The 25,379-nt window shown below is 43.1% G+C and overlaps 2 protein-coding genes and 1 long non-coding RNA gene across 3 annotated transcripts; 2 read left to right on the top strand and 1 right to left on the bottom strand.

Annotated features, from left to right (window-relative positions):
- The first annotated feature begins 1,631 nt into the window (after positions 1–1,631).
- Positions 1,632–3,236, top strand: LOC120654014. The gene is made up of 3 exons (XR_005666938.1): positions 1,632–1,815; positions 2,583–2,669; positions 2,807–3,236. It is a non-coding gene; the product is annotated as an uncharacterized LOC120654014 (long non-coding RNA).
- Positions 3,237–3,625: 389 nt separating this feature from the next.
- Positions 3,626–7,208, bottom strand: LOC120653404 (GDSL esterase/lipase 7-like). Its single transcript, XM_039931156.1, has 7 exons — positions 7,031–7,208; positions 6,717–6,969; positions 6,000–6,430; positions 5,734–5,891; positions 5,299–5,538; positions 4,086–4,341; positions 3,626–3,996 (listed from the first exon to the last, which is right to left on the bottom strand). Exons 1-7 carry the CDS (start codon positions 7,206–7,208, stop codon positions 3,767–3,769), a joined length of 1,746 nt encoding a protein of 581 aa, XP_039787090.1. The 3' UTR covers positions 3,626–3,766.
- Positions 7,209–10,755: 3,547 nt separating this feature from the next.
- LOC120655473 (dipeptidyl aminopeptidase 4-like) lies at positions 10,756–17,272 on the top strand. The gene is made up of 5 exons (XM_039933308.1): positions 10,756–11,625; positions 13,405–13,599; positions 14,453–14,482; positions 14,573–15,685; positions 16,428–17,272. Exons 1-5 carry the CDS (start codon positions 11,128–11,130, stop codon positions 16,977–16,979), a joined length of 2,388 nt encoding a protein of 795 aa, XP_039789242.1. The 5' UTR covers positions 10,756–11,127; the 3' UTR covers positions 16,980–17,272.
- Positions 17,273–25,379: the final 8,107 nt, after the last annotated feature.

Raw genomic sequence — 25,379 nt, 5'->3', positions numbered from 1 at the left:
CCAAATGCTCACGCAGGAGCCGATTCGTAAGCCTCCTTCAATTTCTTCATTAAGCCCAATTCACTCGCAGCCCATTAATTAACCTGTTAATTTATGGCGATAACAGAGACGAGCCGAGCCTACTTCTCAGGCTCGCAAAAATGACGAGCCGAGCCGAGCCGAGCCGGCTCGCGAGCTCAGTCCACTGAGGCTCATGATGGCCCATAAGCTATTTTGAAACACTCTAACACTAACCTGTGGTGTGACAATATCAATATTAATCTATATCTATGCTTAACATGATTATTGTTTATTGATTACTTTCAACATATGTATACGCTTTATATATATATATGCACTAGTCATATACTAACTGCATAATATATATTTTGTGCCAGGCTCGAGCCGGCTTCGAGCCGAGCCTCCTCGGCGAGCTCGCCAAACTACTGAGCCGAGCCGAGCCGAGCCGAGCCGAGCCGGGCTCGGCTCGACTCGGCTCGGCTCGTTTCCAGCCCTATGTATAGGTATGGCAGCAGGACAGGGTTCCTGGTTGTCTTAGCCCCGTCTGTGTCGATTAAGGACCGGTCGTTGTGGCAGTGCTGATCGGGGATTGAATTGTACTAACCGCATACCGGGAGTAGGAGGTAGTCGAAACCGGTAAGCCTAGTACTGCCTTGCTTCGAAAGTACAGGACTCCATCTCACCTCCTGGGGTAGTCGAGTAGTCGCAGAGAAATGGAGATGCATGTATTACTTTTGGTGGTCTCATGTTGAGCTCGGCTGACCACAGGATGGTGGGGCGGTCCTGTAGTTCGAGGCGGGGAGGGGAAGGGTTGGTGCGTGTGGTCCGACGGGATTTATACGTGCCGTGTTGGTTAGGTCCACCTTGCAAGGTTAAATCGAATCGATTCGCCGTGTCTCGCGGTTATGAGGGCCTTGATCTCTTTGCTGCATCGTAGCAAAATGTTAGAATGTGAGTTATATATATATATATATATATAATGTTGAACATATTGAATTATTCTTGATTGCACCACCATGTTTGCTATAGTTTGTTTATGCATATATTGGATTAGGGTTAATTTGTATAGAATCTGGAGATAAAATATGGAAATTAAGGACTCACTTTAGTCGCTGTTTTCTGCAAAATAACCACCAGCCAACGGCCTTGCATGTCTAGGTATGTGGGCTAAGTTATACCCACTGGTCGGGTAAGTCTTGCTGAGTATTAGTTGCTCAGGGTTTGTTGTTTATCCTATTTCAGGTTCAGGAGCTAACTAGGTGTCATATCGGTGGGCTCGATGTGGCGCCTTGTCTTCACGTTTCGGAAGTTCTCGATTTATTCAGTTTGATTTATTTGTTCTCTATTAAAAATGCTCCTCAGGTTAAATTCTCTTCTGCTGCTATCATTTCTTATGTTTATTCTAAATGGAAAGCGGTTTTGTAAATAATGTAAAATTAATTACTATTCTTGTAAAATTTTATCATGCTGGTACCTTCTGCGCTCGCCTTCGTTCGAGACTTCTGGTGTGTTTCGGTCGGCCTGTGGGTTGGAAACCGCCTGTCAAGTTACACTTAATTAAGCTAATATACCAAATTATGGCGGTTATGCTTAATTAAGCATTTTAACTCGGCGGGTCTGTCACACTCATCTCAGCCCCTCTCTCCTCTTTCTATCGCTGCTCTCAGGTCCAAGCCGAGCAAAGTGGCTTTGGTGTCCTCTGTGTGATCTGCCACGTCTTAAAAGAGCACCTGCGAAAGCCCAACCAGCTGGGCTAGCTGGAGTCACCGTCGATATGGATGAAGCCCAGCACCCGTTCGAAGAAATGCCTCCAAGGTAGGATCCTCACTGAGTAGTTAGTATTTTTAGAGTAAGACGTATTATTTGTCAAACTGTTGTAACTTAAGAAACATTTCTTTATTTTAAAGAAATAATAATCAATCCTAAAGTGGAAACGTCAATCTAGCAGTACCAGGCCCTTAGCTTCATGAGCCAATGGTTGGTCTGACAAAAAAAACAGCATTAGTTGATGCTGAAAAATGAAAATGGTTGCTCCAAATTTGCGCAGGAAGTAATTGATTCGATGTACCTATGTATATTTTCTATTTTTCTCAGTTCCTGCGTCAAACCACCAAGATTAGCTTCTACTATTTGTACATCAGTTCAAATAGATATTCTACAGTTTGATCAATTGTTGCAGATATGTGTCTTCAGTTTGAAGAATAGAGCATGGGCCGCATTCATGTCTAACTAAGCTACCACATGAATGCTACTGCGAAAGTCAGGTTCAATGGGCACAATTATGATCTATGTGGCCGATCAGCATTCTTTCTGTAGATCAGATGGGATCTTGTAGTCCAATGAGCAAATTTGATAATTGTTCTTGTAAATATGAGTCAGTTTGTGTCGTTCAGGTTTTTCGCCGGTTTCCCTTCAGTTAACCATACGCTGTAGGCCCAACTTTCCTTATAAACCAGATCAATTCTATTGTTCTTAGGTGAAATGCAGGAGCTCCCTGCCCTCTTCAAAGGTTCTTCAAAAGAAAAAAAACTTGTATGGTTCGCTTGGAGTGTCCTACTTAAACCATCCTTCTTCCTTTGTAGATTCATACAGGTACCACATTGCCAATGGATGATAATTTCAGAGCTTGCTAAGGAAGCTACATGCAGATCACTCACTGATAATCAAGAGTAAATGCATTTCTACCTTTCACGTCTTTCTGGGAAATTATATCTTGAAGCATTACTCAAGATTTTTTTTTTGCTATTCATAATTTGATATGTGAAAATCTTTGAGGTTCATATGTTTACCTGTCCTCCACTTGCAGTTGTGCTGGGTTGCTATTCTCAAACCTACCATGCAAATGATATATGATCGGAATATTGTTGGGATCATTTGTGCTCCTGGTTGCCTGTCAAGATTTGAAGGTGCAACACTTCCTTCAAAGCATACACAACAGCAATAATACTGCCATGATCCACATATTCTGTGCGCATTCAGTGTACAGAATTTACGCTTGCCTGCCTATTGTTATGCCATCTTACTTCCAGTCTTTGTGCCTTGATGCCTCCATATATAGCACTTGTTTTTTTACTGCAGTTCCCTTCCCGTTTTCTTCCCCATTAGATATTATCTTGAGATTTTTGGTTTGGTTGCCTGCTCCACCAGTTAACATTGTGTCTATAACTTACATATCATCATATAATGTATTTGAAAGATATAAACCATAGCTGCGGCCTGCATGCCTTTTAATTTTAGAGAGAGATCTGCACTTACGTTATATATTCCTCCATAGCTGATACAAAGTCTGTTCAGTCCACAAGTGCGCAAGCATAAGGTGGATAAGACCTTATGCAGTTTAGAACAGATGTTGAGTTGTACTAGATTTAGATTTTAATATGGAAATCAGATTCTAATCCCCTGCGATGAGATGTGGTTAGATCAGATAATTGTAGTTTTGATTTGTTGAGAAAAAATATGAGATTTAATATATTTGGTGTTTGTGATTTTATTTAATATAAGATGTATAATTTTTTCTTGCTGTTTAGCCGTATACTATTGAGTTAATTATAGGGCGCGCAAAGCGCGCTAAATGTTCTAGTATGAAGAAAATAAATCAGACTTTCATGTAACCTGAGCTGTCTAAAACTGGCAGGTCTATCTTTATAGATCTCTGTAATTCACAGTTCTAAACATTTCGGCGTGTCCCCTCTTTCAGATTCACAATTATAAACAATTATAAACATTTCTTCGAAACAAATGTTAGGCTACTAGCTTCAGATTGGTCCTACAGCTTCAGTTTTACCATCTGTTGCAAGTCCAAAGGATAGCACATCTTGGTGTGCTGACCTGACCACACATTATCTGCCAGGATGCGGTTAACAGCATCAGTTGGGTGGAATTCATCCCACCAGACATGGCTTGATGCATCGCTGCAGGCCATCTGTGGAAGAACACACATGATCAAGCCTCCATACTTGCCCAGCCCACAGCAAGCGTCAGTGGTGGTGACAAAACCTGCACATTGCAGTACCTCAATCAGTTGTGAATGCTTCCCAAAGGACAGCAAGTAATAATCCAAACTTAGTAATTATTCATGTGCTCACCATAACGCTCACGGTTATTTAATATGTCCACAGACCCCTCAAAAGTATCGCAATAGCTGATCATAGAATCTGGGTGCTGGCTGATGAACTCATTGGACATGTGTCTCAGGGCATAGTTGAACTCAATTACGACATTGTTGATATAATCGATGCATTCCCCAGTTTGACTGCCATACTCCTCGAGGAAATGGGGTGCACAACCAACAGGAGGTAGGCCCATCAGTATGACCTTGCGAACATTTATGTTGTACAAATTCTGCATAAAACCATCACTGTCAGAAGAGAGCAGGGGATATACAAGTCCACCATATAACAAGATTCACATATGAAACATACAAAATTCCAGTTAATACTGAAGGATTTACGACCTTCAAAAAAATATTGACGGTGTTATAAACACAGAGACGAAACTAAACAATCTTCTGCCTCTTGTATCAGTATATGAGTTTAACTCTAGGGTTTCAGACAACACAACAACTTCAAGCCATGTGCACCTTCAATTAACAAGCAGTGTATGTTCTTCTTAGGGATAATCGATGGGATAAATTAGGCATAAAGAATCAAGGTATGTGTATGAATCTGAACTTAATCCTGCTGTGCTGTATCATAGTAAGGTCATGAATGCAGAAAGACAAGTATGGAAGATCCACAAGTGGAGACTGAAGTAAAAATGGAGTTAACTTGGGCAAAAATATGAAGGGCACTATGCAGTACAAAATACAACTAACTCTAGAAATATAAGTGAGCATATCGATGAATAAAAGATATGTTGAGTCCAAGACATAATCAATATCAATTATTGTTGATTAGTCCCTAGTAAATTCAGAATAGTTATTCGAATCAATTCAACTTAATCCCTTTGCTGGGCTCAGAGTTTAAACTTCAGAACTGCAACAGATACAAAAAGGTGAAAGTAGGCACAGCCCCTCAAAGCATGGGAACATTTATGCTGATTGCAAGTGAAAATAGTTTAGGCATCAAGATCCCTGAGTATAAAGTGAACACACTGATTGTAGGCACCAAGTTAAAATGAACAATATATAGTATCACAACTAAAAGTGCTCACATGGCTAGCAACAGCTTAAGCCCTGATACATCCAACACACTGATTTTCAAAAAAAAAAACATAGTAGGTATCAGCCTAGCACACTCCAAACAAGGCAATGCAAGCAATGCTGCACTGAATGAACTAACCGGAAAACAAGAAGTGCACCTTGATTTCCTGTCTCATTGTACTGACAAGGAGCTGGTTGAACTCCCAAGGGAGGTAACGCATCTGGACGCCCGACACATTGCGCAGGTAGTAGTGGATGAAGTCGTTGCTCCCGATGGACACGAAGAACACTGACCTCCTGAACAGGTTGGCTGCCGCTGCCTCCCCGAGAGCCAGGGACAGCTGCTCGTATGTGTCCTCGACCTGCTGCACCTGCTGGGTCAGCGACACATGCATCCCCTGCAGCACAAAAAAGATTACAATCAGCATCACTGATAAAATAAAGAGACCACACGAGTGAAATGAACAAATCACATAGTAACAACAGAATGCAAAAGATTTGTCAATAAAAATCATGACCATGCTGCCCCCCCAAATTAAGCTTAGCATCAGGTTTGTAGGGGTGATGGGGTGGGACTGGGAGGGCACATATACCAGCTCAGAGCCACTGCTGGAGATGATGCCGGCTGCCGCGGACGCGTAGCTGACGCCCTGGATCATCCCATCAACGTTTGAGAGGCCAACACTGCCGGCGCCCGTGCGCATGTTCTGCTCAAGGTAGGGAGGCACGAAGGGGAGGCCCAGCCGCTCCGCTGCACAGGGAGAGAAGCGCACACGGCCATTGATCAACCGCGTCAATGTTTCTGAAACCAAAAGGGAGGCCGCCCGCCGCGGAGACTGCGGCCCGCATTAGCCATTACCGAGGTAGTCGACGGGGATGCGGCCGTTGGAGAAGCGCCCCGTGGGGCGGTGCGTGTCGAAGTCCCGGCCGTAGGGCTCGCGGTCGGCGCGGGCGAGAGTGCCGAGGTAGTTGTTGGTGCTGACGTCCGCCGTGGAGTCGCCGATGACGAAGAGCGCAGGGACCAGCGGCGGGGGCGGGGGCGGGGACGGCGTGGACGGCGAGGCCGCGGCGGCGGTGGTGGCGGAGCACCGGCGGGCGACGGAGAGGCAAAGGAGGAGGAGGGCGAGAAGCGGCGCTATTCCCGGCGCGCGGTGGCGGTGGCGGTGGCGGTGGCGAGTTGGCGCGCTCGGTCCGCTGGCGTGGTGGACCTCGTCAGACAAGACGAGACGGTGGTGGACTCGACGCTGGTCAGGCTGGGCCGGTTGGCTTTGCCGGCCCGGTTGGTTGGGTCTGATCCGAGTTGTTGGTCGGATCTAGTTAGGGCTTCCTTTTATTTTATTTGTTTATTTGTTTTAATTTAATTATTAAAGAAGGTGATCTAGTTAGGTGTTAGAATTACATGGTGTTAGAAGAGAAGCGCAGAAATGGCCAAGATCGATGGGGTAATTTAAAATTTTGCCACCCTTGCCAATGGCACTCGTCCAGTTGCCACCCTTATGCTGCACCTAACAAAATTGCTATCGCTACAGTTCCATGTGTCTAATTTTTGCCACTTTCACCTCTGTGAAAAGGCCACCTCAGCGTGCCAGCGTGATTGGACCATGGCAAAAGACGCCGCTGCCCCTGGCTCCTTCTTCGTCCCCGGTCCTCGGCCCCAATGTCCGGCGGCGCCGCGCCGTCGGACAGAACAAAGCCGGTGGCATCCCACGCCTCACTGGCGCCAAGGCCCATGTCGTCCCTCGGCGCCGGGGACGCGGCCGCGCCGCGGAGGCGCGGGAGGAAAGGGCGGAGCGGGAGCGCGGCGCGGAGGTGCAGCGTGCGGACACCGACTGCAACAGCTCGCGGCACAGTGTGTTCTTGGCGAAGCAAGGGTGGCTGGACATGTGGGACAGCCGGACAGGCACGCCGGGAGCGTCTCCAACTTGGTGGCGACCGCCTTCAGCAGCCTGGAACCCGGCCCCCGCCCCCGCCATCGCCAGCGCTGGCGGCACCATCCCCCGGAGACACGCTCTAGCTGCTCCTCCGCGGTCTCGTCCCTGACCGCCGCCGGCTCGCCCCACAAGCTCATCTTTGACACCGGCGCTGCTACAGTACCAACGGTCGTGATCTGGACTCTGGGGTGGTTGAGAGGGTGCAAAGCTCGGCGGCGTGAGCAACCGGGATGCTGGAACTGATGATCGGAGAAGGAAGGGAACAAACGGAGCAGGACTGGAAAAGGGAATCAGGGAACAAATGCTAGAGAAGAAACAAGCAGGCGCAAGGTAGGAGAAGGAAGGAGTGAGAGCATCTCCAAGAGTTTGCCATATTTTACTTGGCATATCTTGTGTTTTGTCAACTTCTAAAAAAATATGCCAAGTAAAAAAAGAACTTATCTCCAATAGTTTGGCATAATTCACTTGCCAAATCCAGATCTAACTTACATCATGAACCCTGAGAGAGAAACAAAATTATATTTATGTCCTTCCACCTCTTGAAAATTTAAATCAGGAACCCTTCTCTGCTATTTATTTCTTTTTTCACCCTCCCACCTGACTAGAAACCACGATGCCAACCGCGCGCCGCGCGCGTATATTTACGCGCTGGAGGCTGGTTTTTCCCAAGTTGCCAAAAATTGCCAAGTCTTTTGCCAAACTGTTGGAGGAGTATTTTTAACATTTTTGCCAAAAATCAAAGATGGCAACTCGATTTGCCAAACTGCTGGAGACGCTCTGAGCGGGAGGTGGGATGGAACTGACCACGGTGAAGGGGAGGTCAGGGGCACCACAGTCTTTTCCTGTGCGCCGGTCCCGCTGGCAGGCCGACCTGTCGTGCCACGAAGGCAAAAGTGGCAAAAATCGGTCGCATGCAAGTATAGCGATGGCATATCTAGGGCAACTGGACGAGAGCCGGTGGTAAGGATGGCAAAAATTTAAATTCCCCAGATCGACGGATTATATTTAGGGCACATTTTGTTCATGCCCATATATTGTTCATGCCCATATATTGCAACGCCTCTCTACTAATTAAGCTATTATGTTTCAGAGTGTAGGTAGGGTCAGTGAGCCAACAATTTATAGAACACACCCTAGACAAGGTTCAATAAAGGTGTTCATCTATACGTATTTCTAAAGCACGGGACAAATTCTTTGTGCTTTTCTACCTTCTACCAATTTTCGTTCGTCCGTCCGTCCATGGGCTTTATAGAGCCAGGATCGAACGCCATGGTTCAATAAAGTTTCTCTGCGACTTTTTTGCTAAAATGGATTGTTGCAGGTCATCTTGACCATTTTTTGTGGGCCAAGCTCATTAAAGACTAACAATTAATTTAAAATCCAATTTTTTATTGGCTAAAAAGTATTGTTGCGTTCCTCGCATTTCTCCGTGCCATATATTCAATTCTTGTTGCTGATCATACATAGACATAAACAATAAGCCTATATATATATATATATATATATATATATATATATATATATATATATATATATATATATAGAATAACATTGGTCATAGATACCGCCATATTGCTCACATCACAATCAGCCACAACATCTCTTCTACCAGCAGCGCTGTCCCAACCTGCAGCGTCCCAAGTTTAGCAGTACATTCCCCGCTAAATCATGACACTTATATGCGGGATCCGAAGGGTCTGTCTTAATTATTTTAATAATAAAATATTTTATGGTAGAAAGAAACAAACTCAATCCCGAGCTATCTGGTAGGGTTAAGTCATTTCATTTGAATTGGTGATAGCAGGTTCTAATCTTTCGACCAGCACCTTTTTCTTTTTAATTTTTTCTCCCTATTTTTCATCTTGTATTTCATGTGAGACCATGATTGGTTTATGATGTTATGGCATATCTTATTTTGTCACAAAACCTATAACAGTGATAGTGAGTGATGTTTCCTATTTGATCTCAACAACAAGTTTTATTGAATTTTGTAACTTTGCTAAATTTACTCGGATGCAATATTTGATAATATTTTCTTTCTTTTCTATTTATCTTAAAATTATAGCCATATCTAAGTAAATTTCTTATAGTGGATGTAGGGATAGTTTTCAAAAAATATAATTATCTGTGTAAAAAAATTAAAAATAAATTTCTGATTTGTTTTGCAAATTCTTAATTCTAAATAACTTTGTGAATATGCTCACGACTTTTCATTACCCTACAGGGTAGGAATGATGTAATGGACTAACTATAATTAGTAGGCAGTTTTCATCCCCTTTATTACATCTTTATTCAAAAGGATGGGGAAGGGGGAGGAGTCAAGCCCACTTGTTCACCCCTACAATGTATCTATTCACATATGCACAATGTTTACCTAAATGGTAAACACTAAAAGGTCGGTGTGGATCCATTGCGTGTAGATTGTGTACACGATGTGTACAGCTTATTACAGAATACCGAATACATGTTTTTTACTATATGACAAACAAAAATACAGTAACAAGTATATATGCCTGAAAATAACTATAATAATGATAAGTTGAAAACTAATTTCAAGGGGCAATGACTAATATTGCATAGTTTTGCATCCACCTTGTGTGAATTAAAATTAAATCCTCGAGTAAGACTTATGAATACTATGTTCCTTCTCATAAACAGTATGCTACTCACCCTAAACGGCATAGTACTCACCTATTTAGGACCTTTTTCCTTGTCGTGTAGACCGTTTCTACTATGTGCACACCGTGTACCCATGTAATACCACAATGTGTAATTTATTATTTATAGCCTAAATCGTACCCCTACCACGGCTGTGTAGCCTGTGTAGGCGAACATTACTTACATACACCCTTTCCCATTCCCTTTCCCACGTGGCAGTGTCCTTTCTGCTTTGGTGGCAACAAACCCTAGCGGCGCGGAGGATGACGACATCAGCCAAATTTTTTTCTTTTCTTCCTTTAAACTTTTTTCTTTTCATCCTTTGAAAATGTTAAATACCAAACTCCAAATCAAATCCTAGACCTGCCCCTGCATTCTAGTGGGAACAGACGTCTCATAATTATAACTACTCCAGTACAAAAGATAACATATTGGCCTGTTGGCGTAAGCCTTTATGTTATAGTTAAGTTCAACCCACAGAAAACCAATAAATTCGAACACTCCTAAAAGTTGAAAACATTGGTAAATGTAATAATGCAAACCTCCCAAACTTCCCTAAAAATTAACATTTGATTAGATAATAGGGCACAACCTTAAATATTTGCATTTGTTAGAGTTGTTTTGAATTCCAGAATACCTTTGAATTTAGGGGGAGGGGCTGAAGCTCCCAAGTGGGCCCGATGGAATTGGGATGCGGTTTACAAAAAAAATCTCTCAATTGGTAGGATATAATACAACTATAAGTTTGGATATCCTGCTCCTTCTGCACTCAGTCACATAATTCAACATGCTAACAAGGCTTTGAAGAAATCTCTCTATTAGTAGGATATATAAAATTAGCATATCTATATATCATTATTAATTCTTGAAATCTTAAACATGTCCCCACGACATGTTATGATAATATAAGAAAATAAACAAAGAATGAACTATGACTATTGGAAGCACGACTCATGCACCGAATTTCACATATCGACGAATCATGGAGCCTTTATCCGAGCCGGAGAAAACAAAATTTTCTCTCGCAATTATCCCAGCGGAAGCAGATAGGATCGGAGTCGGAGACGGACGGAGTCAACCACCCAACGGCAACAAAAACTAATCCCACCGATTGCGAGAAAAATACTGGGAAAATCCTCTGAAAAAGCGAGCAAAATAATCGCAACAAACTTCCAAATCCCTCCTTGGAACATTCAACAACCAAAGCCCAACGCAAACCCACTCACTCATCCCGTTCCTGAGAGCGGCGCCCCCCGATCTCTTCTCTTCTCTTCCCTTCCGCATCCGCCGGCCGCTCCGGGCCCCTCCCCCGCCGGAAAGATCCCGGCTTTCTTGGGTTCCCGGCGAGGGTCAGGCTCCAAGAAGCAGGAGTGCCTCCCGGCGGCGGCCCCGCGGTCGATGCGATCGGTCGACGCGGAGGGGGCGGAGAGGTCGTCGGATCAGCACAACCGCAAGAAGCCGCGCCTGGAGACCGGGGCCGGGATGCCGCTCGCGGACGCCCTGGCGCCCGGCGGCAGCGGCGTGGAGGCGGCGGCGGGCGCCGACTTCTCCGGCATGGCGGTGGAGGAGATCGTGCAGCACCCGCTGCCGGGCTACGGGGCGCCCGTGGCGCTCAGCTTCTGCCCCGACGACCGCCGGGTGGCCTACCTCTACAGCCCCGACGGCACGCTCCACCGCAAGGTGTACACCTTCGACACCGCGCAGCGCCGCCAGGAGCTGCTCTTCGGGCCCCCCGACGGCGGCGGGCTCGAGGAGGGGAACCTCTCCGCCGAGGAGCGGATGCGGCGCGAGCGCGCGCGGGAGCGCGGCCTAGGGGTCACGCGCTACGAGTGGCGCGCCCGCCACTCTGGGGGCCACTCTTCTCGCGCTGGCATTGTCGTGCCGCTGCCGTCCGGGGTGAGTGAATTCTTCAGAACCTCCTAGTGTTAGTTCTTCCTTGTGTCAATGTCTCCTTAGGTTCAACTGAATTTCAGAACAAATCAATTGTATCGAATGCAATAGCTTTTTTTAGAGTTGTTGTTGTTGTTGTGTGTGTGTGTGTGTGTGTGTGTGTGTTGGGGGGGGGGGGGGGGCACCCCCGCCGGATGCATTGCAACAGGATCCAAACATTACATAGTACGAACTGCATTCAAGAAAACAAACATGGTACGAAATGAATGCCATAAATTCATTTTGTGCAGTTGACTAGAACTGTGTGACATTTGGTTCCAAAAGGAAATTGTGCTTGATTGTCCATTGAATCATGCAGATACAGAGGGGAATATGATGTGGCAACTTGCTTTTGAAGATCATAGTTTGAATTGTCATTATGGATCATGCTTAATGGGCTCATAGACTTAGGTATATGGCCCTTTCTTTGGTGTGGAGGTGGATTTAATGGAAAGGTTGCAATGTTTTAGTTAAGCAGGGGTTTAGGTGGCCTTATGGTGTCTGGACTGCCAATTTATCCATAGGGGAAAGTGTGTTGTGCATTGCCCTTATTTTCTGGACTTGGGTTTAACTGGCAGGGATGAAATTGCAGATCTTGTTATCCTTTTAGGGATACTGTAAAACCAAAGTTCAGCTAGGCGCTAGGCGGAATCTAGGCGCTGACCCACTGCCTAGCGCCTAGTCGGGAGTACTCGGCCCTAGGCGGTACTAGGCGTTTTTCTAGGCGTTTTGTATATATACTAATATTCACATATTATCTTCCAAAGATAAAAATAAACAGCTAAATAGTGAGCTTAAATAGATAGAAAGACTGGTCTAGATAGATAGAAAGGCCCAAGAAGCAAGGGCCCAGCCCATCTCCCACTCAGACTTCAACCTTATCCATCCACTCTGCTTCCAGCCGCACCCTCACGCCCGTCCTCAACGCGCCCGCCGTCGCCCGCGCTCTCCCTCCTCTGCGCGCCCGCCGTCGCCCGCGCTCTCCCTCTCCGGCATCTCTCCCTCCTCTGCGCGCCCGCCGTCGCCCGCGCTCTCCCTCTCCGGCATCTCTCCCTCCTCTGCGCGCCCGCCGTCGCCCGCGCTCGCGCATCCGAAGCGCCTCCGCCACCTCCGCCGGACGCTCCTCCGCCTAGGAGCTCGCCTAGCCCCAAATCGACGCGGTGCCCCTCCGATTAGCGCCTAATCGCGCCTAATCGCCGCCTAGGCGCTGCCTAGCGGAACTATGTGTAAAACAAAAGTCCAAGTCCTTTGGATATTTATATGGCATTGTAGACTTGAATTTAGAATTGAATCAAAATTGCACAGTACACCTTGAGATGAAGTATGTCAAACTGTTTATCGCATGCATGTCACGACACTAACTTGAGTACTTGATAGCTTCGCACACCTAATATCATTAAATAAAAAAATACGTGTACATTGATCTGGTTTGTTGTACAACCAAATATAGCTTGTTGTTGGATCGATTACTAATTCATTTCTATGAATAACTTAATCCAGTTCTATGAATAACTTACATTGATAGTTGTCGGTACCACTCAGGTCAGCTGATAGTAATGATAATTTATATTCTGAGTTTAAGAGAATCAAATTTTTTTATGTGGTTGATTAGTGCAAACGTTCTTGTTTTGAGGATGTTATTGTATTGAAATAGTGTTAATTATTTTTGAAAAATGTCTGTACATCTTCAGTTACACTTTAGTGCATCAGAGATATATTTGACTGTACTTCCTCCTTTTTCAATAGGTTTACTTCCAGGATTTGTCTGGCTCGGAACCAGTCCTGAAGCTGCGAAGTTCTCCCACATCCCCAATAATTGACCCTCTTCTATCTCCAAATGGAAGCATGATTGCGTATGTTAAGGATGATGAGCTGCATATTTTGGGTTTCTCTAATGGAGAAATTAAGCAATTAACTTTCGGTGCAAGAGAAAGTAGGAAGGTATCTCCTTACAAATTTGTATATTCTTAATAGCACAATATTATTTGAGCGTTAGCCAGCATTTTGCTAAAAGGAAAGCTTATCTTGTTGACTTATCAGAAGCTTTTGAGTGCTTCATTTTTAGCATGTCCAATGTTACTATACTTTAAATTGCAAGTATATTTTGACATTTATGATAACATATAATGCATTCTAGTTCAAATGCATCGGGACAATCTCTGGGTAGTATTTTTTTAACTAAACCATCAAACCACTGTAGTACCGTTACAGAGTACCATGGCCTATTTGGCACTGTTTAATCTTTAGTTAGCCACCAATAAGCTTTTTCTGGAGCCAGAGAGCTGGATTGTGGTGGTTGATCTTGTCTGTAAGCTTTAACTTTCCTTCCACAGGTATTCTACAATAGTTAAAACAACTCCTAGTTACTCCCTCCTTTTCTTTTTCTTGGGCGCATGGGAGGCTACACCACATACCAAGGTAGCGGAGGGTACACCAGACCTGCATGCACCAGCAATTAATGGCGATTTAATTAGACCTGCATGCACCAGTATATAGGATGCGGAGGGTAGAGGATAGTACGTTTTTTAGCCTTCTTTTAGCCAGTGCGTAATTGAACCTGCATGCACCAGCAATCATGTGTTAGTTACCGATGCAACCCGCGTAGAAGAGGCACGGAAAAACAAAGAGACATGCCCAACATATCTAAAAAAGCAAGAAATTGTCATGCGCCCAAGAAAAAGAAAAGGAGGGAGTATTCCTTTACTTATTTGTGATGTTTGAAAAATGCTCATATTTTGTATTCTCGTTCGTGCTACTTTAGAATTTGACATTTGTGTTTATTTTATCTTTTCAGATCCATGGACTTGCCGAGTATATTGCACAGGTGCTCAACTGCTCATGACAATCCATCTATGCATTGGTATGAAATTAGTTCGACTGGTGCAAGCTAATATTTCCATTTTTGATATTTCAGGAAGAGATGGAAAGGAAGACGGGGTTCTGGTGGTCTCCTGACAGCAAACACCTTGCATTTACTGAAGTGGATTCAACTGAGATTCCACTGTATAGAATTATGCATCAGGGTAAAAGTTACGTTGGTCCAGATGCTCAAGAAGACCATGCGTACCCCTTTGCAGGTGCAGCTAATGTTAAAGTGCGACTTGGTGTTGTTCCTTCCAATGGAGGAGAAGTAACTTGGATGGATTTGCTTTGTGGACATCCACATGGTTCCCACAGTGATGAAGAATATCTGGCTAGAGTCAACTGGATGCACAATAATGCTGTTGCTGTTCAAGTTCTTAACAGATCTCACACAAAACTTAAATTGCTTAAGTTTGATATTACTACGGGTAAAAGGGAAGTCTTACTAGAAGAACAACATGATACATGGGTCACATTGCATGATTGTTTCACCCCGCTAGACAAAGGAGTGAATAGTAAACATCCAGGTGGTTTTATTTGGGCCAGTGAAAAGACAGGATTCAGGCACTTGTATGTTCATGACAAGAATGGTGTGTGCTTAGGACCCCTCACACAAGGTGAGTGGATGGTTGAACAAATTGCTGCTGTGAATGAGAGTAATGGGCTTATATATTTCTGTGGCACACTGGATGGACCATTGGAGACAAATTTGTACCAAACCAATCTCTTTCCAGATTGGAACCTTCCCTTGCAACCCCCGAAAAGGTTGACTCATGGAACCGGCCGGCATTCAGTAATTCTTGATCATCAGTTGCTGAGATTTATTGATGTATATGACTCAATAAAATCTCCACCTGTGATCTTACTGTGCTCTTTACTTGATGGAAGTGTAATTATGCCCCTGTTTGAGCAGCCATCGACAGTCCCATCACTTAAAAAGTTCCAGCAGCTGTCTCCGGAGATAGTTGAAATTACAGCGAAGGATGGGACCACTTTATATGGCACTCTCTACCTTCCTGACGAGAGAAAATATGGGCCACCTCCCTACAAAACATTGGTTAGTGTTTATGGTGGCCCTGGCGTTCAGCTTGTTAGTGACACATGGATGAGTACAGTTGACATGAGAGCTCAATACCTACGAAGTAAGGGTATATTAGTTTGGAAGGTAAATGTTCTATTATTGTTTCTTTTGGAGGTTGAGCGTCATTTTTCTTTGGGAGGTATTATGTTATTAATTTAGAAGTTCTTCTATGAGAATTGCATGACACATAACTTAGAGAGTAAGATGCTCATGGACCATAGTAACAGAATGGGTGAAAAAAATTGCTTTAGAGCCAAGTGACATTCTAAAACAAATTGTCGGCTATCAATGGAGGAGTTGATAAATGCCAGTTTATCATGACTTATGAATGTGACTTCCACTGCATTGATACAAGTTTAATTTATGATACACTATCCTGACGCACCCACCCACACTCAAGAAAAACAATAGACGATTCAACATGCGAACTACATTTCGTGATGCACCATTTCCACATTGGACACAAGTGTAGGCTAAATGTTCATTGTTGTATAGTTTAATTCGCTTGTGGATAAACAATATTTGCATTAAATCGTTGAAGGCACCTTTATATTAAGAAATTGTATTCTCAGCTGGCTAGCAGCTGGGTATCGAACAAATGGATTCCGAGTCGTTTCCTTTACAGCAATCTGTACACTGGAAAACTTTGCCAGAGCTGCTGTTTTAAACAAACTAAGTGTTCACAGCTATAGTGCAAGCATAGTCACTTGTATCATGCAAACTTTTGGTACGTGTAGCATGGATTCTGTCATTTATTTGGATTAATGCTGAGTTCGTGACAATAAATTTATTTAATATATTTGATGACTGACTGTTTTTCTTGCAGATGGATAATCGTGGATCTGCAAGGAGAGGACTACATTTTGAGGGACAACTAAAGTACAACATCGGCCGTGTTGATGCTGAAGATCAATTAGAAGGGGCCGAGTGGTTAATAATGAAAGGCCTTGCAAAACCTGGGCATATTGGTATTTATGGCTGGAGCTATGGCGGGTTTCTGTCAGCAATGTGCCTCGCAAGGTTTCCGGATACATTCTGTTGTGCGGTGTCTGGTGCTCCAGTGACGGCATGGGATGGTTACGATACCTTTTATACTGAGAAGTTCATGGGTCTCCCCTCCGAGCATCCTGATGCTTACGAGTATGGGTCGATCATGCATCACACAAAGAACCTGAAAGGGAAACTGCTCCTCGTCCATGGGATGATCGATGAGAACGTGCATTTTAGGCACACAGCGAGGCTCATCAACTCGCTGATGGCAGAGCGCAAGCCTTATGAGATCCTCCTCTTCCCTGACGAGAGGCACATGCCACGCCGGCTTGGTGACCGGATCTACATGGAGGAGAGGATCTGGGATTTTGTAGAGAGGAGCCTTTGAAAGGACGCTTGTATAAATTCAATTGCCCATTGTGGGCTGGGATTGGGATGTTTTTGGCACATGCATTCGAGTTCTTTTTTCATTCCCACCTGTAATTTATCCACAAGCGCAGTTATTTTGATTCTTTTATCTGCTTTGGACGGTTGGCACTTGGCAGCTGCTTTGGGTGCGTTTATACAGGGTTCAAAATAATCAGACCTTGCTGTGTTGTGGTATCCCTGGTGAAGTTAATTTAGTCTGGTATAGTTTTTCTTTGGAAAAAGGAGGAAAATCGGTGATCTCCATCTCCCATATATTTTAAATGTTTCATCTAGTACAAACTTCTCTTTCTAAATATTTTACATGTTTGATCATTTTATTTTGGATCCGAATACCTGGCAGTACACTTCCGAGCACACTTTACCATATTATCCAAAACTATATGAATTTTCTATAAGCGAAACATGTGTTTCGAATTTAGAAGCATTTAAATAGAACTTTGTAAAGGGTGTTTTGGTTATTATTTCATACATAAAAGGTTGTGGATCATTGGCCGAGTATTTGGAAATAGAGTATTACTAATTGGGCTAATTAGGAAAAGACCACAGCCGTCTCTTTTGTGGTTTGTTCGAAAATTCTGAAATTTAATAAAAGCACATACTAAATTTTTAGGAAGTAGCTCTTTTAATCACCCAAATTAACTGGGCATGACTCGAGCGAATTGTCGTGACAAGCCAAGGAGTATGAGTGACTCACCTTTGAGTCATGCCAAATTGATATATTGTCATCACCTAGTTGAAGATACAAGCCAAACTGATTGGTGTGATTAAAAGAACTACCTGTTGATAGTTTGCTTCCAGGATATGTTTTTATTCAAATTATATATTATAAAAGGTTTTAAAAAGTTCTCTCTGTGCCAGTGTTCGGCCTCTTTGCTTTATTATATATAGGCAAATATGCTCGGACATGCAATGGATAAAGTTGGTATAGGTATCAGATATATAGTTATTTGTACGGTAATTTAATTTATACGGATCTACAAGATCAAGTCATGTAGGGGGGCTTATACGACTCGCATATAGAATGAGACTAAATGTGTGTTTGGTTGGAGAGCAAGCTGGGGATGGAACGGTTCCATCCTAGTTTTCAAGAATGGGATCACTCCATCCCAGTTTCTAGGAATAGGATGTCTCCATTGCGCTTTAGGACCTTGGGCCCACTGTCATTATCATATTCCAATTGGGATGACTGTGTTCCACTAATTTTTATGGGATGAGTTCGTTCAGCATCTAGAGAAATATTCTCCTGTGAGAGCCAAAAACAACCAACCATATGAAAAAGTAGGATCGGATAATTCTATACCACTATTTTTCAAAAAGAAAATACGTCCCACCGCATCCCATGAACCAACACTCCCTAACAGCATCTCGAGCGGTCCTTATTTCCCCAATAAACTACTACTATTAGGAAAAAGATGTGCTCTAGCAGTTTTCCAATACATCTTCCTTTCTCCAATAATTATTGGTTTAAATATTCCATCCCAACTTCCCTTAAATAAAGTGAGAGTTCATACTCTCCCAATACGTTAGTTGTATTAGGACAAGATTATTTAGATTATTTGGAGACTATATAACTATCTCTTCTAGAGCATCTCCGGCACTCTCCCTTTTCCCCAATAGATTATTTATATTGGGAAGAAATATGCTACAGCAGTTCCTCAATACCTCTTCTTTTCCCCCAAAAATTATTGGGTTGTCCCAATATCTCACCACAACTCCCCTCAAATAAAAGAAGAGTTTTGATTTTTCCAATATATTGTTGTATTGGGATGAGATTATTGGGGAGCTGCAAAAGCATGTCTCCCAATTACCTATGAAAGTTATATTGGGACATCCCAATAATATGTCACTGGGAGATTCAGTTGGCGTCACATGGAAGCAAGTATACTCGGTGTGCTTAACTTCCACGCGAAGCTTGAAGTTCAGGGGCTATAGAGTGGGGTCGGCTGGCCTCCCCTAGGCTGGCTGGCCGGCCTGGGGATCGTGCCATCTGGCACCGAACTTCCTCTGGATGGCTTGGATTCTCTGTTGGAGCCGATTGTCAGTTGCTCGGGCATTTTCTATGTGATGGATAGGCCGGCCGGCCTCATCTAGGACGGGCGGTCTAGCTCTGGCAAATCTCGGCCCTCCGTTGCTCTGTCACGTTGATTGATGGTTGTATGTTGCCTCTCAAGTCGGTTTGAGTCTTGGTTGATGTGTTTATCTCTGCAAGTGGACCCAATGTGACTTAGTTCAAGCCTTTCGTTCTCAACTTGTGATTCTTCTATGAGACACCCTTGGATTGGCTTGATCTTGTGCTCAGGACTATGAATTTCAGAGTTGCATGATGAAATTCCAGGGGGGCAGGCCGGCCAGCCTGGCCTAGGCCGGCCGGCCTGGGAATTTTCCCATTCTGGCTCATTTTCGTATATGTCGTACCTGAGTTCAAATATTCACCAAGACTTGTGGAACTTGTTAATGTTAGTGATAATTATAGTAATATGATCTTGAAAGCATGAAATCCGAAGGAATGTTGGCGGTAAAATTCATTGAAATCGACCGCCAACAGTGTTGCGACCAGCCGATCGGTGAAGTCCTTATACCGCACTGGGTCGCAGGCATCATGTTGGCCCCCGAAAGGCAGTGTTATCACCGCTGGGTCGAGGTTAGCCATATATACATTTTTCCGAAATAAAGATTTTTTTCTTCTAGATGGTTTTTGGATATTGAGCCTAAAACAATGTGTGTGAACCATGAGTGCATCCCATGGCGTCGACCTGGGACGAAGAGTGTTTGCCTCAAACTGAAGAGTGTCAAAATAATAGAGATTACAAATAGTGAGTATGAGTATATTTTGCATTGCATCTCTATAAACTTTGCATTGTAGATCACACACCCTTACCAGCAAGTCTGAAATGTAAATGAATTAGTGTTGCTATTGGAGCATTAGTCACATAGTGCATGCTATGTCACAACTCTTTCTAGACCCTTCATTATGAAGATAGGGCGAGATCAGGAGCGACGAAGAATAAGGGTTTAGACAAAGTTGTGTTAAGGATTTAGACAAAGTTTTGACATAGCACGGCACACGGTGATGACTAATGCCTCAATAGCAACTCTAATTTGTTTACATTTTTAGATTTGCTGGTAAGTGACTGTGAAACTTGACTATGTGAATATAATGATGTATATATGTTTTTATTGTGATTGTAAGAGTAATTGATGTTTTCTTTTATATGTTTTCATTCTTAATTGTAAGAGTAATTAATGTTTTTATTGTAATTGTATGAGTAATTAATAATGTATATATTTTCATTGTAATTGTAAGAGTAATTAATATTTTCTTGTTAATGAGAATATAATGACCTGTAAGTAATAATTACTTCTTAGAAATGCCTTTGCAACATGATGCCTTTGAGCACCATGCATCCGCTCGGGCGGCGGTACGCAATCAATTGAAGTGCACCGGACATTCACTTGAGTTCTGTCCTGAAGAGCTTGTTGGTCTTGTGAGCGGTCGTATTCGTTAGATTAAAAAGGTGTTTTACATCTTCACAATCTCAAAAGCAGATCGCAAATTTCAGCGTGAGTTTAATCTTGAGTTGCACAGTACGGATGATGATCACGAGTTGATGGCTCGATATAATGCAAGGCGGGAAGCTTCGGGGTTGGCAGAATTTGACCGTAACGTGTCCAGACTTCGAGAGGCGGTTCACGAGGCATTGGTTGATAGGTACTGTGAGTAAGATGTTTTATCCTATATCTTAATTTATACTATTTACTTTGTCATGTTGTGTGATGGGTTATGTAGACCTTTTAATTAATCATGGTGTATGGTGAATTTATTATCCAAATTGTATGATGGATATTGGAGATCTTTTAATTATTCATGTTATGTTACATTTAATTTAATTTAGTTTGGTTACATTTAATTTATTTGATACGTGTAAAGAATTGAAATCGATCCCTTTGAATTATGCATATGAGAAATTTAGTACTAAAATTAGTTCTATTTTTTTAAACAATGCAGACGGATCGGCAATGGATGTACAATGCTGACCGACGTTCTGACGAATTCATTGAAGGGCTGTATTATTTTTTTGCTGTGGCTGAGGAAAACAAGCAGAATAATTTCATGTGTCTGCCCGTGCATAAATTGCAAGAATAACAAGGAGTACTCCTCTTCAAGAATCCTTTACAGCCAGATTTTCGCAAATGGTTTTATGGAGAAGTATGTTTGTTGGACCAAGCATGGAGAAAAGGGGGTTACCATGGAAGACAATGAAGAAGAAGATTTTGATGACCACTTTCCCAAAAATGCTGGATTCGGTGCATTCGATGACGATATGCCATGGAAGAGCTCAAAGAAGATGTAGCGAAAGATGATCCCGGTGACGATCTGGGGCAGACACTGCTCAGTGTGCGGGCTGATTGTGAGAGTGAAAAGAAGAGGTTGAAGTTCTAGAAGATGTTAGAGGACCACCAAAAGCTATTATATCTAGGCTACGAAGATGGATTGAAGAAGCTTGGCACCACCCTGGAGTTGCTGCAATGGAAGGCGAAAAATAGTGTATCCGACAAGGGATTTGGTGAATTACTGAAACTTTTTTAAAAAAATGCTTCCTAAAGACAACAAATTGCCTACCACAACATACGAAGACAAACAACTTATTTGCCCTCTAGGATTGGAGGTGCAGAAGATACATGCATGCCCCAACGACTGTATCCTCTACCGAGGTGAGTATGAGAATTTGGATGCATGCCCCGTATGCAGTGCATTGCGTTACAAGATCAGAAAAGATGATCATGGTGATGTTGAGGGGGAACGTCCCCGAAAGAGAGTTCCTACCAAGGTCATGTGGTACTCGCATATAATACCATATTTGAAGCATCTATTTAGAAATAAAGAGAATGTTAAGTTGATGCGATGGCACAAAGAGTAACACAAGCAAGATTCGGTGTTGAGACACCCCGCTGATGGGTCGCAGTGGAGAAATAGATAGAACCTTCCCAGAATTTGAATTGGATGCGAGAAACATAAGGTTTGGTTTGAGTACGGATGACATGAATCTTTCGGTGAGATGAGCAGTGGTCATAGCACTTGGCATGTGACTCTATGCATATACAATATTCCACCATAGGTCTGTATGAAGTGAAAGTTTATCATGATGCCAGTGCTTATCCCGGGCCCAAAGCAGCTCAGAAATGACATTGATGTGTACCTAAGACCATTGGTCAAAGAAATCCTATTGCTCTGGCGCGATGAAGGTGTACAGATGTGGGATGAATACAAATAGGAAAACTTCAACCTACGAGCATTGCTGTTTGTATCGATCAATGACCGGCCTGCTCTTAGTAACCTATCAGGACATTCAAACAAGGGATATAGAGCCTGCACACACTGTTTAGATGATACCAATACGATATGGTTGACTCACTGTAAGAAGGTTGTATACATAGGTCATCGTCGGTTTCTTCCCATCAAGCATGCGGTACGAAAGAAGGGCAAGCATTTCAAAGAGCAAGCGGACCACCAAACAAAACCGATGCACCGTAGTGGTAAGGATGTCTTTGATATGATAAAAGATCTAGAAGTTGTTTTTGGAAAGGACCAGGTAGCCAACCTGTTCCGAGTGAAAACAGAATGACGCTCATGTGGAAGAAGAAAAAGTCTATATTTCGAGAGCTACCATATTGAGAAGTCTTAGATGTTCATCATGCAATTGATGTGATGCACCTCACAGAGAATCTTTACGTCAACCTGATAGCATTTTTGGGAGTTTACGGAAAGACAAAAGATACACTAGAAGCACGTTAGGAATTGCAACATATAAAACAACGAGATGCCCTACATCCACAATATCGAGATGATGGACGAGAGTACTTAAGTCCTGTCAGCTATACTCTTATTAAAGAAGAGAAGGAAATCATGTTTGAATGCTTGAGCAGTATCAAGGTCCCATCTGGATACTCGTCCAATATAAAAGGAATCCTAAATTTGGCAGAGAAGAAATTCACAAACCTAAAGTCCCTTGACTGCCATATGCTTATGACCGAACTTCTTCCGCTTGTGTTGCGGGGGATTCTGCCTGAGAACGTCCGATTAATCATCGTGAAGCTATGTGCCTTCCTCAACGTAGTTTCCCAGAAGCTAATTGACCCTGACAAACTGATAAAGCGGCAAAACGATGTGATACAATGCCTTGTTGACTTTGAGCTGTTATTTTCGCCATCGTTCTTCAACATTGTGACACATCTTCTAGTGCATCTTGTGAAAGAGATTGATATTTTCGGACCAGTATTCTCACACAACATGTTCCCCTTCGAGAGGTTCATGGGGGTTCTAAAGAAATGTGTTCGTAATCGTGCTCGTCCAGAAGAAAGCATCGCTAGTGCCTACAGAACAGAGGATGTCATTGATTTTTTTGTTGACTTTATTGATGACCTTAAACTGATTAGGGTCCCTAAATCGCGATATGAGGGGAGACTAGATGGAAATGGTACACTAGGAAAGAAATCCCATGTCTACACAGATGATGTCTCATTCAAGAAAGCGCATTACGCGGTTCTTCAACAATCATCCTTGGTGGATCCGTATATCGAGAAACATAAGAAGATTCTGCTATCCGAATTTTTAGAAAAGTCTGAGGCCTGGATTACATGTGAGCACAAGAATATTTTCGGCAGCTGGTTGCGGAAGCATCTAATGCATAACTTGGATATAAATGAACAACTGTTCTTATTGGCTAGGGGACCATCTTGGATTATCTTAATATACCAAGGGTACAAGATAAACGGGAACAATTTTACACGATAGCCCAAGGTAAAAAGAGCACCAACCAAAATAGCGGTGTCCATATGGATGCCACGGACAACAATGAAAAAATGGAGACATATTCGGCTACATTGAAGAGATATGTGAGCTGGATTACGGTCCTAATTTTAAGGTACCTCTATTTCAGTGCCAATGGGTGAAGCTATCTGGAGGAGGGATAACAATAGATCAGTACGGAATGACAATAGTTGATCTCAATAATTTTGGGTATCGAGACGAGCCATTTGTCCTAGTCCAGGATATCGCTCATGTTTTCTACGTTAAGGACATGTCCAGCATGCTAAAGAAGGGGATAAATAAGTAAAAGGATGAGGCAAAACGACATATAGTTCTATCAAGAAAGAGAAACATTGTTGGAGTTGAGGACAAGACAGACTTGTCAAAGAATTATAATAACTTTGTTGTCATTCTACCTTTCGAAGTCAATACTGATCCATGCATCCTGCTAGCCAATGAGGATGCTCTACACTTGCGACGTGATCATAATTAAGGGACATTTGTGAAGAGGAAGTCTGTTACCGTACTAGTAGCTGTTGATCCTTGATGTATTAGAATCATTGTTCCATAAAAATGTAATGGCAATTCGAACATTTTGATTATATATGTGCTTTACCATTATCCCTTATATATTATATATAATTATATAATTTCCACTTAATTATCAGATTCAAGTATAATTTTCATACAATTTTTACTTAATGGTTAGGTTTAATTTTTGTAAACACGCTGTTGATCCATACATCGGATAGGAATACAGATATCCATATTAACATTTTAAGCGGATACGAATTCGGATATTTCGCCATCCATATCCATTCTTATTTTTTTAGCATATGTCGACCCGTTTAGTTTTTTCATAGAAGATCCTAAAAAGCATTTTGACCGCTAATTAGGGGTATTAAATAAAAACAGTTTACAAAACCAACTCAGGAATCCTAAAGAATCAAATGAGACATTTGGCCGCGTGATTAAATGATGGTTAATATAGCATCACTGTAACTAATCATCAATTAATTACTGTTATTAAATTCGTCGCGAAAAGTTACACCTGTTCGTAAAAAAGTTTCACAAATAGACTTCATTTAATATTTCGGTCCATGTATTGAAAATTCTTTTCTCGGGTTCCGTGTTCCGGAGAACTCTACACGGCCATCCATCTTTACTGACAACGGCTACTTCCAAGTACGGCGGCGCGCTGTCCCTCGCTGTCGCTGCTCCCACGACCGCCCGGTCCCTCCGCGGCCCCGCTCCAGCGTGGTCATGGTTGGTCTGGTTGCCGTAGCCTTCGCGTTCTCCTCTCGCCCACTTGCGCTGGCAGCTGCCGGTCGCCGCTGCCTGCGCCCTTCGCGGAGCCTTTTCGGCTGATGGGCTCGCCCCTAAAATCACGTTTGATTGCTCAACAACGACCAAGGACGTACACGTAACGGGACGGAATCGTTGTTGCGGTAGAACACCGTTGGGAACCCACTTACCGATTAACTACGCCGTAGCCGTCGTACGGCGGGCAACGGGCGGATCATGATTGCTAACGGACTCATTTAACGTGCC

This window comes from Panicum virgatum, chromosome 1N, assembly GCF_016808335.1.
Source record: "Panicum virgatum strain AP13 chromosome 1N, P.virgatum_v5, whole genome shotgun sequence".
Lineage (NCBI taxonomy): Eukaryota > Viridiplantae > Streptophyta > Magnoliopsida > Poales > Poaceae > Panicum > Panicum virgatum.
This window is presented reverse-complemented; position numbering and strand designations above follow the sequence as displayed.

Coding starts and splice junctions, on each gene's coding strand:
- LOC120653404 (XM_039931156.1), bottom strand. CDS start 7,208: ATGAGCTTGTGGGGCGAGCCGGCGGCGGTCAGGGACGAGACCGCGGAG. Junction 6,431..6,716: donor AATCACGCTGGCACGCTGAG/GTGGCCTTTTCA, acceptor AACTCGGATCAG/ACCCAACCAACCGGGCCGGC. Junction 3,997..4,085: donor AAATAACCGTGAGCGTTATG/GTGAGCACATGA, acceptor TGCAATGTGCAG/GTTTTGTCACCACCACTGAC.
- LOC120655473 (XM_039933308.1), top strand. CDS start 11,128: ATGCGATCGGTCGACGCGGAGGGGGCGGAGAGGTCGTCGGATCAGCAC. Junction 11,626..13,404: donor TCGTGCCGCTGCCGTCCGGG/GTGAGTGAATTC, acceptor CTTTTTCAATAG/GTTTACTTCCAGGATTTGTC. Junction 13,600..14,452: donor GTGCAAGAGAAAGTAGGAAG/GTATCTCCTTAC, acceptor TTATCTTTTCAG/ATCCATGGACTTGCCGAGTA.